General features: G+C 44.2%; 1 protein-coding gene across 2 annotated transcripts in view; it reads left to right on the top strand.

Annotated features, from left to right (window-relative positions):
- The window catches only part of kcnh2b (potassium voltage-gated channel, subfamily H (eag-related), member 2b), a 249,338-nt gene that overhangs the window by 225,449 nt on the left and 4,692 nt on the right, over nucleotides 1-19,197 (top strand). For both annotated transcript variants that reach the window (XM_026180214.1, XM_026180215.1), the window contains 11 exons: nucleotides 369-463; nucleotides 989-1,129; nucleotides 2,640-2,839; nucleotides 8,096-8,348; nucleotides 15,054-15,247; nucleotides 16,311-16,413; nucleotides 17,615-17,766; nucleotides 17,854-17,992; nucleotides 18,083-18,272; nucleotides 18,874-18,979; nucleotides 19,083-19,184. In XM_026180214.1, the coding sequence (XP_026035999.1) occupies nucleotides 369-463; nucleotides 989-1,129; nucleotides 2,640-2,839; nucleotides 8,096-8,348; nucleotides 15,054-15,247; nucleotides 16,311-16,413; nucleotides 17,615-17,766; nucleotides 17,854-17,992; nucleotides 18,083-18,272; nucleotides 18,874-18,979; nucleotides 19,083-19,184 (1,675 nt within the window). The remainder of the gene's footprint in view (nucleotides 1-368; nucleotides 464-988; nucleotides 1,130-2,639; nucleotides 2,840-8,095; nucleotides 8,349-15,053; nucleotides 15,248-16,310; nucleotides 16,414-17,614; nucleotides 17,767-17,853; nucleotides 17,993-18,082; nucleotides 18,273-18,873; nucleotides 18,980-19,082; nucleotides 19,185-19,197) is intronic.

Raw genomic sequence — 19,197 nt, 5'->3', positions numbered from 1 at the left:
ACACATGTGAGTGCTCCGAAACGACCGCAGTTATAAAGGCCACTGCACTTTCTGATGATCCTTTAATCAGGTGCACCTGGCTCCTAATGAGCCCAAACAGCCGCATCAACCAACAACTCAGCATCTTCCAAAATGATCACTGGCAGCAGAGCAGGTGTCAGATTAGCAGCAACCACTGAGGGAACGTGCACTGCAATTGACTGCAATTTTGATCAGTTTTTCACATTAGAAGATGAATATTTATCAGTTGTACTCCAACCACAGCAGTCTCATTTTTCATCTCTGCTGTATGAAACTGTTACAAACGTAAGGTGATTTTTATGATGCTGTATCGTGACATTTTTGTAATGCTGTTTATTTTTTACCAGGTATGCAATCGGTAGCGTAGAGCGGAACGGTTCGATCGGCTGGCTCCACACTCTGGGCGACCAGTTAGGGAAACACTTCAATGGTTCCATACCAGGTACTAATGATCACGTAATATAATAAACAAACTGGTGGCACATGAGTAATCTCAGTGTAAAATGAGTGCTGTTTCTTAAATTTGTAAACTCTGTAACATATCGCATTATTTCACTAGTTTAGTGTGTAAACACACAGCAGACCCAATGACTGCACAGTACCCCGCTGCAGCTTTGCAGCTCGCAGCCACACGCAGCGACAGTGGTGCGAGCACAGACTTTAAGCCGGCGAGGCGTGATTGCGGATGCCGCTCAGGTGCGTCCACCTCCTTTGCAGCGGCACTGCAGACCACGCCCACCACAGTCTGTTACTGTCACTGTCTTGGAGCAACTGAAACCCTCGGGGATTAATGAAGTATTCTGATGATCTTACCTGTAATGGGAGCTCAGTTCTGTGCAAATGACCGATAATAAGTCAACCCTCCGGTTACATTCTGCTAAATGAATATCATTGAGTATTAGTTTAGGTTATGTCAGCTTCCTGGACACTGTTGAGCTCCAGATGATTTGTAACCTCTCCACACCAGGTTCAGGACCTTCCATCAAAGACAAGTATGTGACAGCGCTGTACTTCACCTTCAGCAGTCTGACCAGCGTGGGATTCGGAAACGTGTCCCCCAACACCAACTCTGAGAAGATCTTCTCCATCTGCGTCATGCTCATCGGATGTAAGTCATGTACAAGCAGCTGTTTAAAGCCTTTAGACCAGAATAAAGGAAAGTTTGCAACAAATATGAACGCCACTAATAAAATGTAGTTCATTGTTATTAATCGGTAACAAACCTACAACAGCAGAAATAGCCTTCATAAGGGCAGTGTGTGTTACAAAGTGTATTTCACCGACCTCAGAGACGGAGAAGCCCTCACCCTGCGTCACTATAGAGAAAGAAGTCTGCAGTGCTTCCTGAGTGCTTTAATGAAACCAAACCACAGAATAACAAGCAGAATGAGTCTAGTCTTCATAATTTACTCTTAATAACATTTGAATGTAACTAAATATGCAAACACTTGTATATACAACCCTACTGATTGTGTGTTTCCATGCAACAGCTGCAAATCCTGTTCAGGTTTGTATAACCAAAGTAAAGAAACACTCGTAGCAGTTAAAGAAGGTCACTTTGTTTCTTTTTTATTATTGCGGGCTGACTTCCTCCTCCACACAGTTTAGCACTTCCTTGGCCTGACAATGACCCGAGACTTGTAAAATGTCCATTGTTTAAGGACAGTCTTCTGCAGGATGTGTGCGATGAAATCACAACGACCACTGCAAAATCTGAAGCCAGAGATGGGTCGCGTTCACTCTGACACACACACATGCAGACATTTGCATACACACTTCTTTACACACAGCGTTTTTCAGTGGTTGATGTAGACAGTGATGGGAGCTGACAGAGGTGGGGAGGTTAGCAGCATCCAACATGACAAACAGAACAAAGCAAAGACTCTCATGAAGGATACGATACAAACTCTCTGTCCTCTGCAGCCAAAGCCCTTTGAGATGAGTCAACTTCCTGCTGCAAGAGCGTGGTCAGGGGTCAAAGGAGGGGGCGGGGCATGTTTTGATTGGTTTTTGTTACTCTGAATACAAAGTCTGCAAATGATCTGAATGTGCTGCAGTCATCCGGCTCAGCGAATGACATTATACATAATGGTAGGTGGAGTAAGACTGGCTATGATTTGTGGGGCGCTCCTGCCAACAGCATCAGAACCGGACCACAGAACAGTTAAACAAGCTGGCATCATGTGGCCAGCCAGCTGTGTGAGGGCTGCACCTGGTACCAGGATGCACTATGGGAAGAAGGCGAGCTGGCAGAGGCTTTGGCAAAGTCTTGCTGGGAAACCCTGGGTTTGGGGGAATGTTTGGTCCTGTCATCCATGTGGATGTTACTTTGGCACCTACCTAACCATTGTTGCACGCCACATACACCCTTTCATGGAAACGGCATTCCCTGATGGCCGTGGCCTCTTTCAGCAGGATAATGCATCCTGTCACGAAGCAAAACTTTTTTAGAACAACAAGAAGAGCGACCCATGGAGGCCCCACCTCACAACTTCCAGGACTTCCAGAGAGCAAAGGAAACCCCGCACATCCAAACGGTCTCATCACTGTATGAACGCTGCTCTAGCTCCATACTGTCTGTTAATGTGTGTGTTTTTTCTCACTGCTCCCATTTCCAGCCCTCATGTACGCCAGTATCTTTGGGAATGTCTCAGCCATCATCCAGCGGCTGTACTCCGGGACGGCCCGCTACCACACCCAGATGCTGAGAGTCAGGGAGTTCATCCGCTTCCACCAGATCCCCAACCCACTCAGGCAGAGGTTGGAGGAGTACTTCCAGCATGCCTGGTCCTACACCAATGGCATCGACATGAACGCTGTGAGTACTGGTCCTCACACACCCAAACCCTGGGAGGGTACACTCTCTCGTGTGTGACTACACACAGCGTTTGAGCCTGCGTTGTACGCTAATGGGACGATTAGAAAGCGTTGTCTCAGCGCGCATGCTTGATACGGTCAGAGAAAATAAGAATGCTGCGTATACGCACGGGACACAAGCAGGGCTGCGAGCAAGCTTTGCAACATTCATGCATTCCTGTCAATTTGTTCACATGCATGAAGCCTAATCTGCACGTGTTCATCACGTCGTGCTGCCAGATGTATTTTACACATATTAAAGCGTGAGAGGAGAGATGTTCATTTTAATGTGTTTTATCAGCAGAGTAGGAGAATGCACTTTGAAACAAGCTGGAGCTTTGACACCCACGGGCACAGTGAGTCACATGCGAACACAAACGCAGCACTTCAAAGGTGCGCTGTGCATGCCCACCTCAGCCTGAACCTGCGAGTGTATTGGTTCACATGTTGCTCTGTCTGTAGCAGTGTCACCGGGGGTTTCTGACCTAAAGTGACACTGGGGGGAAACAGTGGTGCAGCCGTACAGGGACATCTGCGGATGCACGTCACCTGTAATGTTACTTTCTGCATGCTGTGTGTGGTTTAACCAAAAAAACTGTAGACGTTTAAAAGTCGCCTTTGCACTGTCTACAGATTGTAAGCTCATAAGTATATCTGCTCATAACTTCATCCAGCATCTAAATTAATTGTCAAACCTACCAGTCGGAGCCCAACCAGCAGCCCATCGTTGGCTGTGTAGTCGCGGACGAGCACAGAGGAGCTCTGTTTGGGTGCAAGTCCCAGTGCAAACATAACGCTCCATCAGTGCTGTTTCATTTCAGCGTAATGAGTAAGTCAGTGAAGTAGAGAGGAATCAGGTTTGCTCATCACCCTGCTCGGCCCCTTTCTTCTCCCCACGTTGTGTTACTCTCTCGAAGGCCCGGTGAAGTAGGCTGGATTTGAGCTTGTTTACCGTAGTCATTATTATGATTGTGTGGAGCAGACTTTGTCAGCCTGCCTCCACAGTTAATCAGCTGTGACCTCTTTCATTCACGAAGATGGGCGAGAATAACAACGCAGCTCTGATGTGAAGCTGAAAGCTGCAGGAGCGCTGAGATCAAAGTGGGAGGAAGGAGAAAGAAACGAGTCTGTTAACGTTAATCAGGGAGAAGCAGCTCTGTTTTGATGAAGTTGTTTCTTTTGCCGGTGGATAAACAGGTTTAGGGCGCAGTCGTTTTTCACACGGGGCCAGGTAGGTTTGGATAAATGAAATCCTCTTTTAGAAACGACATGTTGCATTTATTTGGTTTGTCTTTGTCTCATATGTAAACCTGCTCTGTTCATTCAACTGTGACAAACATACACAAAGCAAAATCTAAGAAATCAGAAAATAGCAAATGACTAAATCACTGAGCACCTCTCATGTTTTCAGTTTGGCTTCTTTTAGTTTGCTGCTTACATTATGAGAATTATTTGCAGCAAAGTCCATTTTTTATGTGACAGAGAGAATCGTATCCATGTTATTACCCCCTCGCCCTCTGTGGCAAGAGGATATAAATAAATGATAAAGAATAAGTACAAAGATATTCATGACGGCAGACCTGCCCTATGAAATCCTGCTGACACAGCAAGAATATGTTTGTTAATCACAGATGGGACACGATTTTTTACAATACTAATTAAGAAAGTTCCAAAAAAAAGATATGAGGCCTATGAAGCAGTCTTTTTTTGCTGGCTGCTGTTTAAAATCCATCCCTCCATCCACAGGGTGGGAGGGGCTCTTTAACATCCACAGGGTGGGAGGGGCTCTCTTTAACATCCACAGGGTGGGAGGGGCTCTTTAACATCCACAGGGCGGGAGGGGCTATTTAACATCCACAGGGTGGGAGGGGCTCTTTAACATCTAGATCAGATTCTGTAATAAAGCGAGCCCTTCCAACTGTGCAAAGGAGGAAAGAACAGTAATTTACTTATTGTGAAGCTTCAGATCTTTCCTTCCTCAGTCACTCTCTTTATTTGGTGGTACTCTGTTAATGCTCACCTACTGCATGCTCACCAATACTGAAAGAGACTTGCCAGCCACAGTTGTTTGTGTTTGCTCGTGGAGCTTCGACTTCCTTTAGCAAAACTTTTTAAATATTTATCCTCGTTCAATCAAAACTCATTGACTAGACTCTCACGTGCCACAGCCACAAATTAAGTGTGGCTCTGCTCTTGTGTCATGAGAGGTAGCCCACTCACTTTTGAATAAACTGTCTGTCACTCCTCCAGCTCGGCCATGCCTCAGCTTCCAAGTTGCAGCCAAACAGTGTTAAATGGCCTCTTAGTTTACACTTTTTTCATGTGAAGGAGAATTTGTAAGGAGTCTGTCATGGTTACGTGGTCAAACAAATATGAATCTCTGTCTCTCTTCCACAGCATGTCTTTTATCCTGTCTTCCTTCTCTCATTCCAACCAATCACAGCAGATGGCCCCGCCCCTCCCTGAGCCTGGTTCTGCTGGAGGTTTCTTCCTGTTAAAAGGGAGTTTTTCCTTCCCACTGTCACCAAAGTGCTGCTCATAGGGGTTCATATGATTGTTGGATTTTTCTCCATATGTATTATTGTAGGGTCTATCTGACAATATAAAGCGCTGTGAGACGACTGTTGTTGTGATTTGGTGCTGTATAGATAAAACTGAATTGAACTGAAATGACCTCAGGTAAAAATGATCCACAAACAGTGACGTAGTAGCTGTTAGACACAAAATAACACAGATGCTTAGCAACCTTGCTTTTATATAGGACTGTAGCATGAGCCAGTTGGCAGCCGGTTGAATCAAGTGTCCTGCTGCAAACAGACATGTGACAGATCAGTGAGGATTGATTGCAACATGTTGCCAATCTCTTGCAGTTGAGTTGGACTGCAATTGTTTGGATACCCAGGTTGGCAACTGGCTGTAGTTGCCAAAGGATGGGACAGAATAGAGAAGTGAGTGTTCTCAAAGATCACACCATTGCTCTGCAGTCATAAACACCAGTGCAGCAGTGCTTTGTGCTAAATGCTAACATATCCTAATTTAGCAAGTCTGCAGGCTAACACTTGTTAATTAGCACTAAATAAAAGCTACAGCTGAGCCTGATGGAAACGTTGTAACAGCTACCTGGGTATTGTCATGAATCGCTGTGTGGCAGGCAAGCAGGAGTGGTGGACCCAAAATGCAGAACTCAGACACGGAAGTGAAACTTAAGGCGCAGCTTTATTGCTGGGAAAAACCTCGTACAAACTAAACTCACCAAAAGAAAACCAAAAGTCAGAACAGAGGAACCAAGGACTGAAACACTGGAAAGAAACACTAAACTGGAGCAGGAGACCAAACACTAGGAACATAGAAGCAGAACACACAGCTAGTTGAGGGTACGACACTGACACAGAGAAACACAGGGCTTAAATACACAGACGGCAGTAATCAAGGGATGAGAGACAGGAGGGGACACACCTGGGAGAAATCACAGCTGACGAGACAGGGGAAACGTAAACTGAGCACACTCACATACGACACAGACCTTCACAATAAAACAGGAAACTCAGACACATGGAACCAGACAAGACATTGAACTAAACAGATTCACTAACAGATAGACAGAGACAGACTCAAAGGCAGACCAAATATAACACACAGAACTCAAACAATAATCATCATCATCATCATAAACTAGAAAATGATAACTAAAAGCGCTGGGTCACCGACCCAGGACCATGACAGGTATAAACAGATCACAGCTGCTAATTATTATTATTAATCATAAAAATGATCACAAATGTATCCATGTCATTTTTCAGTGACTCAGTAGGAGCCATATACACGCAGCACCACCCACTTGTTGAATATTAAACATCTGCATGCTTTATAGATGCAAGAGAACTGAAGGTGTCGTTTGTGTTGTGTTCCTGATGCTGTAATAGTTTCAGGTTGGTTTCCTCTCCGCACACTGAAACACTGAGTTTAGGCTCCAGGCTGCTGCTCTCTGCCTATTCTCAGGAGGTTAATGCTTATTGAAGGCAGCCTCAGAGAGCAAGTGGAGACGTACCTCCACTGCTGATGCAGATGATGTAATCTGCCTTTGTGTTTATATTCTCTGTTGTGCATAGATAAGGTATTTGGGGTCTTTGAGGACAGAGGCCTTTGTACTCTCTAACTATTGAATAGCCAAAGTTACACTTTTTCCTATATGGGAGTTGTTTTCAGTAAAAAAAGAGGCCACAAACGATATCACAACAACAAACAGAGCCTTGAAACAGTTAAGAGGCTAAAGCTCCCTGAAATGTGATAAAAGATAGAAAGAGGTTACAAACAGGGCTGCTTAGCATACCTTTATTGGGAAATAAGAGAGAGTCAGATGAGGATGGGGAGAAATGGGCAGCGGGAGATAAAGAGGGAGCCCAGCGAAGGCTGAAATGAAGAGCGGAGCTTGAAATGGATGAAAGTGAGAGAAATGGTGAGGGAGAAAAGCAGTGTGGGTGTTCTAGGTGCAGTTCAGCTCTGTGAAGTCAGCCAGGGAGCTACAAGAGAAGCCCAGAGTCTGCTGCTCAGAAACAGCCTTCCACGCTCGCAGTGAGCTCATTAAAATTTCACCAATTCTTCATATTAATTACACTCTGTGGGCCTGCTGACTCTGTTCCGATATGCCCGCTGAAATATAGTTTGAAATCGTTTGCACTGTAGTTCAAAAACAAGAGGAAAGAAAATCAATGCAGAGGCCCTTCCTCAATCAGTGCTGCTCACGCTCATCTGATACGTGGAGGTTAAAAGTGGGAGGGATTGAGTTCATGCTGGGATGTCTCTGAGGCTTAGAACCAACTTCTGATAAATGCATAGATAGTTTAGTTTTGTCGTGTTCATTTGTGGAGTGGGTAATAACAGTAAAAGGCTAATGTCCCGTGAGTGTTTCCCACTAGGGATGAAGGTGATAAAGACAGTAAAGGCTCCTCTTTTTATTATTCCTTTCAAGGTTCCATAATCTGTGACATTTATGTGACATTTGCTTTATGTTCTGAACTTGACATATCATTCAGTCGCTGCTAATAGCGTCTATCATAACCTCGTGCTCATCCTTCCTCCCACCTCTCTTCTTCTCTTGCCTTCTCCTTTCTTCCTTCTTCTACTTTACCTTCCTTTCGCTCTTTATTTTGCATCTTTTTATCGTCTACTTTCATTCACCTCTTCATTTTCCTCGTGTCTCCCTGCTTCTCCTCCCCAGGTGCTGAAAGGTTTCCCTGAGTGTCTCCAGGCTGATATCTGCCTCCATCTTAACCGGACGTTGCTGCAGAACTGCAAGGCTTTTAAAGGCTCCACGAAGGGCTGCCTCAGAGCGCTGGCCATGAAGTTCAAGACTACCCACGCACCCCCGGGTGATACGCTGGTCCACGCTGGCGATGTCCTGACCGCCCTCTACTTCATATCCAGGGGATCCATAGAGATACTGAGAGGAGACGTGGTGGTAGCCATCTTGGGTAATGAATGAGGATATTCATGCTTCACTGACATCTGTAGAGAGAGGCAGCGTGACAACAGCGATAGCACAATGTTTATTATGAGATCAGATCACACTCAAAAAAGCAGTGTTTCACATTTGCACGTGATGCAAGCCTAATTGTACACGTGATTAGGAAACGTGGATACATGGAATATCGAATATCGTCCATTCCAGCAGATCCCAAAGGTGCTCTGTTGGATTGAGATCTGGTGACTGTGGAGGTCATTTACAGCACAGTCACATCTTTGTGACGTGACACGTCACCCTGCTGGAAACAGTCATCAGTAGATGGGCACACTTTGGTGGTCAGCATCAACAGTAAATCAAGCCGACACTACTGCATGACCAGCAGCAGCCTGACCATTGATAGGCAGGACGGATCCATGTTTTCATGTTGTTCATGCCAAAGGGCGTCGCAGCAGAAATCAAGACTCATCAGACCAGGCTTCATTGTCCCAACCTTCAAATGTCCAATTTTGGGGAGCATGTAAAGAGTAAAGTGTGTCTTCAGTTTGCTCTTCTTAGTCGACAGGAGCGACACCCGGTGTGGTCTTCTGCTGCTGTAGCCCTTCTGCCCTCTTCTGCTTCATGTTGTGCTTTCAGAGATGCTCCTCCGACTCACCCAGACGACCTCCAATCGCTGGAAATGTTCTCTTTGTCTGTAAACCCTGGAATAGTGTGGGGAGAAATGGCAGCAGAAATACCGGCCCACCAACAACCATGTTGTCACCAATGTTCCCTCTAAGCTGGCACATCTCTGCACACAGAAAATCTGTGTTGCGCACAAAAAAAATCTAACCTGAATTGAAATTAAAATTAATACTTCAACAATCCTGTTCTGCAGTGTGAGTCAGTGACTGGCTGCTCCTGTATGGGATCAGAACGATGCCGCCTTATCCCACAGTCCAGCCAATGATGCGATTCACATTCGTATATACGCAGCTAATCAACATGGTTGACAGGCTATGACAGCGTCCTTATGTGCCCACACCGGTGTTTTAGCAAAGCGGCTGATGTGGAGTGAAGCCACGTTAATGACAACGTGCACAACCATTGGAGACATGAGCAGGACAGACGGAACAACTGACGGGAAAAGTGTGGACTTTATACCAGTTTTTAAATTGTGTTGATCGGCCACGTAAAACCAGAGTTATGATAAAAATATATGCAATGTTTGTTTTTCTTCCTGAATACTGTCGTTGTTTATATTTACTGCAGGAAGAAACGGTAAAAACGGCGTTTTATAAGGAAAACGCTCGAAAGCCTGTGAGCAAAAACAAAACCAAAGAAACCCCACCCTTCGCATTGGTCGAAAAATGTACCATGTCGACCAATCAAAAAATGATATGGCAACATGGCATCTAGTTGTTAAGAGACGGGGGGAAGTTTTAGGAGTGACTGCGTGTTTGAGATGTGAGAGATTTGAGACATTTAGCACAAATCTTGTGTAGTTAGTGTGTAGTGAGTGTGTAGTCAGTGTGTAGTCAGTGTGTAGTGAGTGTGTAGTGAGTGTGTAGTCAGTGTGTAGTCAGTGTGTAGTGAGTGTGTAGTTAGTGTGTAGTCAGTGTGTAGTCAGTGTGTAGTTAGTGTGTAGTCAGTGTGTAGTGAGTGTGTAGTTAGTGTGTAGTGAGTGTGTAGTCAGTGTGTAGTCAGTGTGTAGTGAGTGTGTAGTTAGTGTGTAGTCAGTGTGTAGTCAGTGTGTAGTAGTGTGTAGTCAGTGGTGTAGTGAGTGTGTAGTGAGTGTGTAGTGAGTGTGTAGTCAGGTGTGTAGTTAGTGTGTAGTTAGTGTGAGTCCAATGGCGTGTGGTCAAGTGGGTGTGTAGTCAGTGTGTAGTCAGTGTGTAGTCAGTGTGTAGTCAGTGGTGTAGTCAATGGGGTGGTCAAGTGTAGTAGTGTGTAGTCAAGGGTAGTCAGTGTAGTCAGTGTGGTGAGTCAGTGGTGTAGTTCAGTGTGGTAGTCAGTGTGTGTCAATGTTAGTCAGTGTGTAGTCAGTGTGTAGTCAGTGTGTAGTTAGTGTGTAGTCAATGTGTAGTTAGTGTGTAGTCAGTGTGTAGTTAGTGTGTAGTCAATGTGTAGTCAGTGTGTAGTTAGTGTGTAGTCAGTGTGTAGTTAGTGTGTAGTCAATGTGTAGTCAGTGTGTAGTTAGCGTGTAGTCAGTGTGTAGTCAGTGTGTAGTTAGTGTGTAGTCAGTGTGTAGTTAGTGTGTAGTCAATGTGTAGTCAGTGTGTAGTCAATGTGTAGTCAGTGTGTAGTTAGTGTGTAGTCAGTGTGTAGTTAGTGTGTAGTCAATGTGTAGTCAGTGTGTAGTTAGTGTGTAGTCAGTGTGTAGTTAGTGTGTAGTCAATGTGTAGTCAGTGTGTAGTCAGTGTGTAGTTAGTGTGTAGTCAGTGTGTAGTTAGTGTGTAGTCAGTGTGTAGTCAGTGTGTAGTCAGTGTGTAGTCAGTGTGTAGTTAGTGTGTAGTCAATGTGTAGTCAGTGTGTAGTGGTAGTCAGTGTGTAGTTAGTGTGTAGTCAGTGTGTAGTCAGTGTGTAGTCAGTGTGTAGTTAGTGTGTAGTCAGTGTGTAGTTAGTGTGTAGTCAATGTGTAGTCAGTGTGTAGTTAGTGTGTAGTCAGTGTGTAGTCAGTGTGCAGTCAGTGTGCAGTCAGTGTGTAGTCAATGTGTAGTCAGTGTGCAGTCAGTGTGTAGTCAGTGTGTAGTCAGTGTGTAGTCAGTGTGTAGTTAGTGTGTAGTCAGTGTGTAGTTAGTGTGTAGTCAGTGTGTAGTCAGTGTGTAGTCAGTGTGTAGTCAGTGTGTAGTCAGTGTGTAGTCAGTGTGTAGTCAGTGTGTAGTCAGTGTGTAGTCAGTGTGTAGTTAGTGTGTAGTCAATGTGTAGTCAGTGTGTAGTTAGTGTGTAGTCAATGTGTAGTCAGTGTGTAGTCAATGTGTAGTCAGTGTGTAGTTAGTGTGTAGTCAATGTGTAGTCAGTGTGTAGTTAGTGTGTAGTCAATGTGTAGTCAGTGTGTAGTGAGTGTGTAGTTAGTGTGTAGTCAGTGTGTAGTTAGTGTGTAGTCAGTGTGTAGTCAGTGTGTAGTCAATGTGTAGTCAGTGTGTAGTTAGTGTGTAGTCAATGTGTAGTCAGTGTGTAGTCAGTGTGTAGTTAGTGTGTAGTTAGTGTGTAGTTAGTGTGTAGTCAGTGTGTAGTCAATGTGTAGTCAGTGTGTAGTTAGTGTGTAGTTAGTGTGTAGTCAATGTGTAGTCAGTGTGTAGTCAGTGTGTAGTCAATGTGTAGTCAGTGTGTAGTCAGTGTGTAGTCAGTGTGTAGTTAGTGTGTAGTCAGTGTGTAGTTAGTGTGTAGTCAGTGTGTAGTCAGTGTGTAGTTAGTGTGTAGTTAGTGTGTAGTTAGTGTGTAGTCAATGTGTAGTCAGTGTGTAGTTAGTGTGTAGTTAGTGTGTAGTTAGTGTGTAGTCAGTGTGTAGTCAGTGTGTAGTCAGTGTGTAGTCAGTGTGTAGTTAGTGTGTAGTTAGTGTGTAGTTAGTGTGTAGTCAATGTGTAGTTAGTGTGTAGTCAGTGTGTAGTTAGTGTGTAGTCAATGTGTAGTCAGTGTGTAGTTAGTGTGTAGTCAGTGTGTAGTTAGTGTGTAGTCAATGTGTAGTCAGTGTGTAGTTAGTGTGTAGTTAGTGTGTAGTTAGTGTGTAGTCAGTGTGTAGTCAGTGTGTAGTCAGTGTGTAGTTAGTGTGTAGTCAGTGTGTAGTTAGTGTGTAGTCAATGTGTAGTCAGTGTGTAGTTAGTGTGTAGTTAGTGTGTAGTTAGTGTGTAGTCAGTGTGTAGTCAGTGTGTAGTCAGTGTGTAGTTAGTGTGTAGTCAGTGTGTAGTTAGTGTGTAGTCAATGTGTAGTCAGTGTGTAGTCAATGTGTAGTCAGTGTGTAGTCAGTGTGTAGTCAGTGTGTAGTTAGTGTGTAGTCAGTGTGTAGTTAGTGTGTAGTCAGTGTGTAGTCAGTGTGTAGTCAGTGTGTAGTCAGTGTGTAGTCAGTGTGTAGTCAGTGTGTAGTTAGTGTGTAGTCAGTGTGTAGTTAGTGTGTAGTCAATGTGTAGTCAGTGTGTAGTTAGTGTGTAGTCAATGTGTAGTCAGTGTGTAGTCAATGTGTAGTCAGTGTGTAGTTAGTGTGTAGTCAATGTGTAGTCAGTGTGTAGTCAATGTGTAGTCAGTGTGTAGTGAGTGTGTAGTTAGTGTGTAGTCAGTGTGTAGTCAGTGTGTAGTGAGTGTGTAGTTAGTGTGTAGTCAGTGTGTAGTCAGTGTGTAGTGAGTGTGTAGTCAGTGTGTAGTCAATGTGTAGTCAGTGTGTAGTGAGTGTGTAGTTAGTGTGTAGTCAGTGTGTAGTCAGTGTGTAGTGAGTGTGTAGTCAGTGTGTAGTCAGTGTGTAGTCAGTGTGTAGTCAATGTGTAGTCAGTGTGTAGTTAGTGTGTAGTCAATGTGTAGTCAGTGTGTAGTCAGTGTGTAGTTAGTGTGTAGTTAGTGTGTAGTTAGTGTGTAGTCAGTGTGTAGTCAGTGTGTAGTCAATGTGTAGTCAGTGTGTAGTTAGTGTGTAGTCAGTGTGTAGTCAGTGTGTAGTCAGTGTGTAGTCAGTGTGTAGTTAGTGTGTAGTCAGTGTGTAGTCAGTGTGTAGTCAGTGTGTAGTTAGTGTGTAGTCAATGTGTAGTCAGTGTGTAGTCAGTGTGTAGTCAGTGTGTAGTTAGTGTGTAGTCAGTGTGTAGTCAGTGTGTAGTCAGTGTGTAGTCAATGTGTAGTCAGTGTGTAGTTAGTGTGTAGTCAATGTGTAGTCAGTGTGTAGTCAGTGTGTAGTTAGTGTGTAGTCAGTGTGTAGTCAGTGTGTAGTTAGTGTGTAGTCAGTGTGTAGTCAGTGTGTAGTCAATGTGTAGTCAGTGTGTAGTGAGTGTGTAGTTAGTGTGTAGTCAGTGTGTAGTTAGTGTGTAGTTAGTGTGTAGTTAGTGTGTAGTCAATGTGTAGTCAGTGTGTAGTCAGTGTGTAGTTAGTGTGTAGTTAGTGTGTAGTTAGTGTGTAGTTAGTGTGTAGTCAATGTGTAGTCAGTGTGTAGTCAGTGTGTAGTTAGTGTGTAGTTAGTGTGTAGTTAGTGTGTAGTTAGTGTGTAGTCAATGTGTAGTCAATGTGTAGTCAGTGTGTAGTCAGTGTGTAGTCAGTGTGTAGTTAGTGTGTAGTCAGTGTGTAGTTAGTGTGTAGTTAGTGTGTAGTTAGTGTGTAGTCAGTGTGTAGTGTAGTCAGTAGTGTTGTTGTGTGTCAGAACAATGAGGCGCCTGCTGAGTGTTACAGGTGTTACAGCAGTGACACATCTGCTGCTGTCAGGCCTGCAGGTATCAGGCTGTTGTTCTCCTTCATCTCATAGTGGACAGAGATTATTTTTTGGAGCGACACAAATAATTTGTGTGGCATCAGATTTGATGCAGAACAGCTGATTGTTCTGTAAATAGTTTGAAGTGTTTGTTTAAAAAACACCTTGGCTGCATTTAAAAAAAATAGCTGCAAAAAACTTTGTTGTTTGCAAAACTCAGTAACTTTTTTGAAGAAGTAACTATATAATTAACTGCCCAACATTGGTCATTATTTACTGTATTTGCAGACAGAGTTACAGACTCTCTCCCAGACCACAGACTCAGAATACAGTCAGAGCAAAAAACAGAAAGTTGTGTTTTCAAAATTGGAGTTCAAGTTATTTTTACTGCCAATAGTGTTAACATGCTACAGGTCAATGACTAGTCTAACATAAATGCTGTAATTAGATTATTTTAATAAACATGTAACTTGGATGGATTGGATGCTGGTGTGACCACAGTGCACACGTCTGCTGTTGCTCACAGTGGTCCAAGGGACGCTCAGGGAGTTTGTGTGTTCGCTCAGACACATGAAACATTAGAGGGAACGTTGGTTGTCACGTGCTGATGCTCGGTTAAAACCTCAGCAAGTCGTCTTGATCACTGCTACCATGTGACTGTCAGATTAGATGTTTACGTTAATGAGCAGGCGAACAAGTGTACCTAACAAAATGGCTGGAGAGTGTATATGATGATGTGTCTCCTTGGTAACTGTGAGGTCACAGGTGACTGAAATAGATAAAACAAGAGTTTTAAATTTTAAATGTATAAAAACTGCAGTATTTACTGTGTTAGACAACACAGTGCACAGGAGTTTTTATCTGTTTCCTGAAGCTTGCCTAACACACAGCCACATGAGCATGAGCTGGTTCTGCCATCTACTGGTAACAGCAGCACTGGTGTCGTTAACATCTGATGCGCCTGCTCCACATACATGACACAAGCTGCAGCTCCCTGCAACAAGACACTGATCGATCTTTTTAAGTAACATGCATGTAGGCGTGGAGTGTGCAGGCACGCATCACACATCTTTATTTCTTACGCTATAAAAATAATCAGTTAACTTCATGCACTCATTTGTAAATAGATGCATTGAAACCAAATTAGAACAGATGTTTCCAGAGTCAGCTTTGGAAACAACAAACTTTATTTGCTATATTCACTGAGATTTAAAATATGATTTACACAGCTGACATTTAAGTTCAATAAAAGGTTTCTGTTCTTGCAGCTCCACCTGATGCATCACAATATTGTTGACTGCTTGTATAAGATCAACAATCAAATACGTGCTTTTCTATTCTTTTCTGCCTTCCCAGGGAAGAACGACATCTTTGGCGAGCCCATCAACCTGTATCACCGACCCGGTAAATCCAATGCTGATGTGAGGGCTCTAACATACTGCGACCTTCATAAGATTTTGAGAGAAGATGTTCTGGAGGTGCTGGACATGTATCCTGAGTTTGCAGATCACTTCTGGAACAACCTGGAAATCACCTTCAACCTCAGAGACGTGAGTTTCAAACTCCTCCCACAGCAGACGTCAGTAAAATCTCATAAGAGTGGCTCGGTTCATAATCGAAATACACAAATAATATCAGCGAGTCCAAAGTTTATTTTCAAAATTCTTTTTTTGTATTGACAACCAGCTGATGGGTTTTTGTGGTTGTGGGATGGAAGTTGGTGTGATCACAAAAAGACAACTATGACTGTGAAAGGGAACCTGCCCAAGTGTTTCTGCACGTTATTAATACCTAACATAAGTCCTACGTTTTTATTATTATCATTTTGTAAAACAAAAATGAGAAAATCCAACAAGATGTGCAGAACTTTGAGCTTCATTCACAGGAAGAAGCATTTGTTTTTCTGCCTTTACCGTCCACAGCAGACAACAGGAGCTGGCTATTTTGTTGTTATACGCATCAACCTGTCAGTGGATGGTTGAGCAGAGGTGTGGGTGCTGTAGGAGTATGAATGGTGGACTGGTGACCTGTTCAGGGTGTGAACACTATGACTGCTGGACATTATTGAACTGGACGAGCGGTTAAGAAAGGTTTGGGTAGCTGCTGCTGCTGATAGCAGGTGCAACTACCTGATGCTGTCTGTTTCATTGTTGCTCGTGCACAGGCAGAGCCTGGGTGAAAACAGCTTTTACATCCCCGGGCTTGTTCTGATTGTGAGTGAAATAATTCTGCACAGTGTGTCTTTGCTTTGTCGACAAGCTGCTTTGAATTTGCAGCCACGTTTCTCCTTTTGTTGCCGTGAAAGCCGCAGCATTGGCACGCCCTCGGTGCCTGCTGAGAAAGGAAGTAGAGTACAGAACACACGCGTACACACACACTGCATATTGATGCAACTCAGGAAACAAGTCTATTAATAACACAGCATTTTTTCAAGACTCTGAGCTAATAAGCTTCAGTGTGGTGTTGTGTCTGGCTGCAGGTGTGATGGTATCTTTCTTCCATCCATCACCGATGTTGCAAAGAATCCAAGATGACTTATTTTCACTATTTTTACAAATCACATCCCACACTTCTCCTCAGAAGTTAAGTGATGAACGCTGTTTTATATTTCAGACTAACATGATCCCAGGTTCTCCCAGCAGCGACGACTCCAACTCCGGGGGGTTCAACAAATTAAGGAGGCGTAAACTATCATTCAGAAGACGCACAGAAAAAGGTAACCCGTCCTCCCTGGGTCTCATCAGTCAGCGTGTTTCACCGTTTCTCTGCTGAATGTTTACTCTGTGTATTATTCTTGGGCATCATTATTATTAGGAGCCAGTTTTCCTGTTTATGAACCCTGGTTACACAAAGCAGTTAGATAAACTACGGGCATGTTGTAAATGTATAAGCGCCAGGTCGTTTTCTCCTTCTAAATTCAGACAAAGCTGAGATGATTGTAGCTGACTCTAAAAATCTCATGTGCTTAATTAGATCATGACATTACCATGACTCCAGTAATACAGACAGAAATCTTGGAGCTACTTTTAACCAGGATGTGTCCTTTAACACACAGGACTGCTTTCTTTTATGTGCGCAATAGCTCTAAAATGAGAAACATGCTGTCTCAAAGTGACATTGAAAAGCTAGTTAATGCATTTATTACTTCAGTGCTGGAACATTCCTTATTGTCAGGCTGTTCTAAAAGCTCAAAAGCTGCAGTGACAGGACCAAAGAGGCCATCTTCTTCCCATACTGGCTCCTTTTCATTGGCTCCCTGTCAAAATCCTTCTTCTCACATAGAAATTTTGAATAACCATACATTAAAGACCCCATAGTGTACCACGTTATAATAACAGAGCTCTCAGACAGACGGCGAGCTAGAGTTTCTAAAAGTAGAATGGGAGGCTTCAACTGTCCCGCTCCTCTGGAATCAGCTCCCAGTTTGGTTCCAGGAGCATCCCTTACTAAACCTGTTATAGGTTTAGCTGCTGGTGGGCTTTCCACGATGACGAGTGTTTCTTCTCCGTTCAGTTCTTTTCGCTCCCCTGGTGTTACACAGCATTAACGTTTGTCTTCTCTCTCCCACAGTATCTATTTCTTTCTGTCTCTCTTGTCCCACATCAATCGTGGCTGTCCCTGAGCCCGGCTCTGCCGCAGGTTTCTTCCTGTTAAAAGGGAGTTTTTCCTTCCCACTGTTACCAAGCGCTGCCCATAGAGCACAGTCTGATTGTTGGGTTTTCTCTCCACTGTGTAGGATCTTTACCTGATAATAAAAGTGCCTTGAGGTGACTGCTGTTGTGAATCGGCACTTTATAGATCAGATTGAATTATTTTATCTGCTTGAATGGTCAAAGAAATACTATATTAATCTTCTTACTTCTAATCCAGCTAGACTGACCATCTTCTCCTTTTTATCCATCTGTGCATCTGTCCAGATGATGCAGATGCTGGAGAAATAAAAAAGTCCCATAAGTCTGTGAGACGAAGACAGCGGGAGACGGCCCACAATCAAAAACAAGAGGAGGCGTCTAAGAGGCCATGGGGGGCACATCGAAGCTCAGTGTCCTCACATTCCAGTGGTGATGAGGTACGACTCCACACTGCCACTGTGACTGTTATACAGGACACCACTGTAAAAACTGATGTGGATGTTTTGGTCCTGCTCCTCTTATAGGGGGAGGAGTCAGTAGTGACTGGTCTCGCCCCTCCGTCTGCAATGCAAGAGAATCCACACAAGCAAGTCCCGCCCTTTACCGAGAACACCGAGGGTGATGGAGACCCCAAGCCTGGGAACACCTGCAATGCCCTGTCAGGTATGGTACGACAGAAGACACACTCATCCTTTCCCACTGCTTTGCACACTCACATACGCACCCACTCCTCCCCTCTCCACCTTCATATAGGGGCATTCTCAGGTGTGTCCAACATCTTTAGTTTCTGGGGAGAGAGCCGGGGGAGTGGTCAGTACCAGGAGGTTCCCAGCTGCAGCCTTGCCTCCCCTCCACCCCTCAACACACCACTGCACAGCTTGAGCCGCCAGCAACGCAACCAGCTGGACACACGCCTGGACCTGCTGCAGAAACAGCTCAACAGGTACAACTAGCAGGGTTGTTTTTTTCTTTTTTAATGCCTCTACAGAGAGCTTCTCCTCTCGCTGCTGCAGCAGCCCTGTAGCCTTTGGCTCAACGAGGCTCTTTCTCAGGTCCAGTTGAGATCAAACGTTTGTACTCCTCTGTGCTGAGCTGTAGCTGCTGAGAAAGACTATATCTCCACGTTAGCCTCTGCTGATAAAGGTGTGCATGTGGGGGGGACTCTGCTCATATGTGAAAGTGTTGCCGAGTTTAAAATAGCAGCAGACTGGCTCCTAATTAGCCTGAGATAGGACAAAGAGGATGAGATGCAAACTTCTGCACGCGTCCCGCACACATTTATCTACATCTGCAGTGTGACTATGCGCCAAGGCGCTTTTTTGCTGAAAAGACAAAAGAAAACTCCTGTGGGGAAAAAGAATTGCTTTACTTTTAACAGACTAACAGCAGGATGTTAAGAGAAACGCACCGTTAGCAAAACAAAGTTTTAAAAAGTGCATTCGATACGACTCGAATCAGCAGTCTGGTCCATTTATTTTTACTGCTAGCTTCCTTTCTTTTTGAAATTGACATTAATTATAGATCATCTCTTATACACTGTGAAGGTTAGAGAGTCGCATGTCAACGGACATCGGCGTGATCATGCAGCTGCTGCAGAGGCAGATGGCGCTGGTACCTCCAGCCTACAGCGCTGTTTCATCACCACCTCAGGTAATAACGCACACAGCGTATGGGACTTGTGTCAAAGAATGAACCTCACCGTCGTGGTGGGTTACACTTCACGCTCGCTAACAAGATGATGTTTTCTTTTCAGGCCTCACCCTACCCAGGTCCCGGTCCAGGACCCGGTCCGGGAGATGGAGTGGTTTCTCCTGGTACACCTCTTGAGACAGAAACACTGGCCTCTCTGTCACAGGTGAAAAACGTGC

This window comes from Astatotilapia calliptera, chromosome 9 (assembly GCF_900246225.1).
Source record: "Astatotilapia calliptera chromosome 9, fAstCal1.2, whole genome shotgun sequence".
NCBI lineage: Eukaryota > Metazoa > Chordata > Actinopteri > Cichliformes > Cichlidae > Astatotilapia > Astatotilapia calliptera.
Note: the sequence above shows the minus strand (reverse complement) of the source record. Positions and strands in the feature narration are given on the sequence as shown.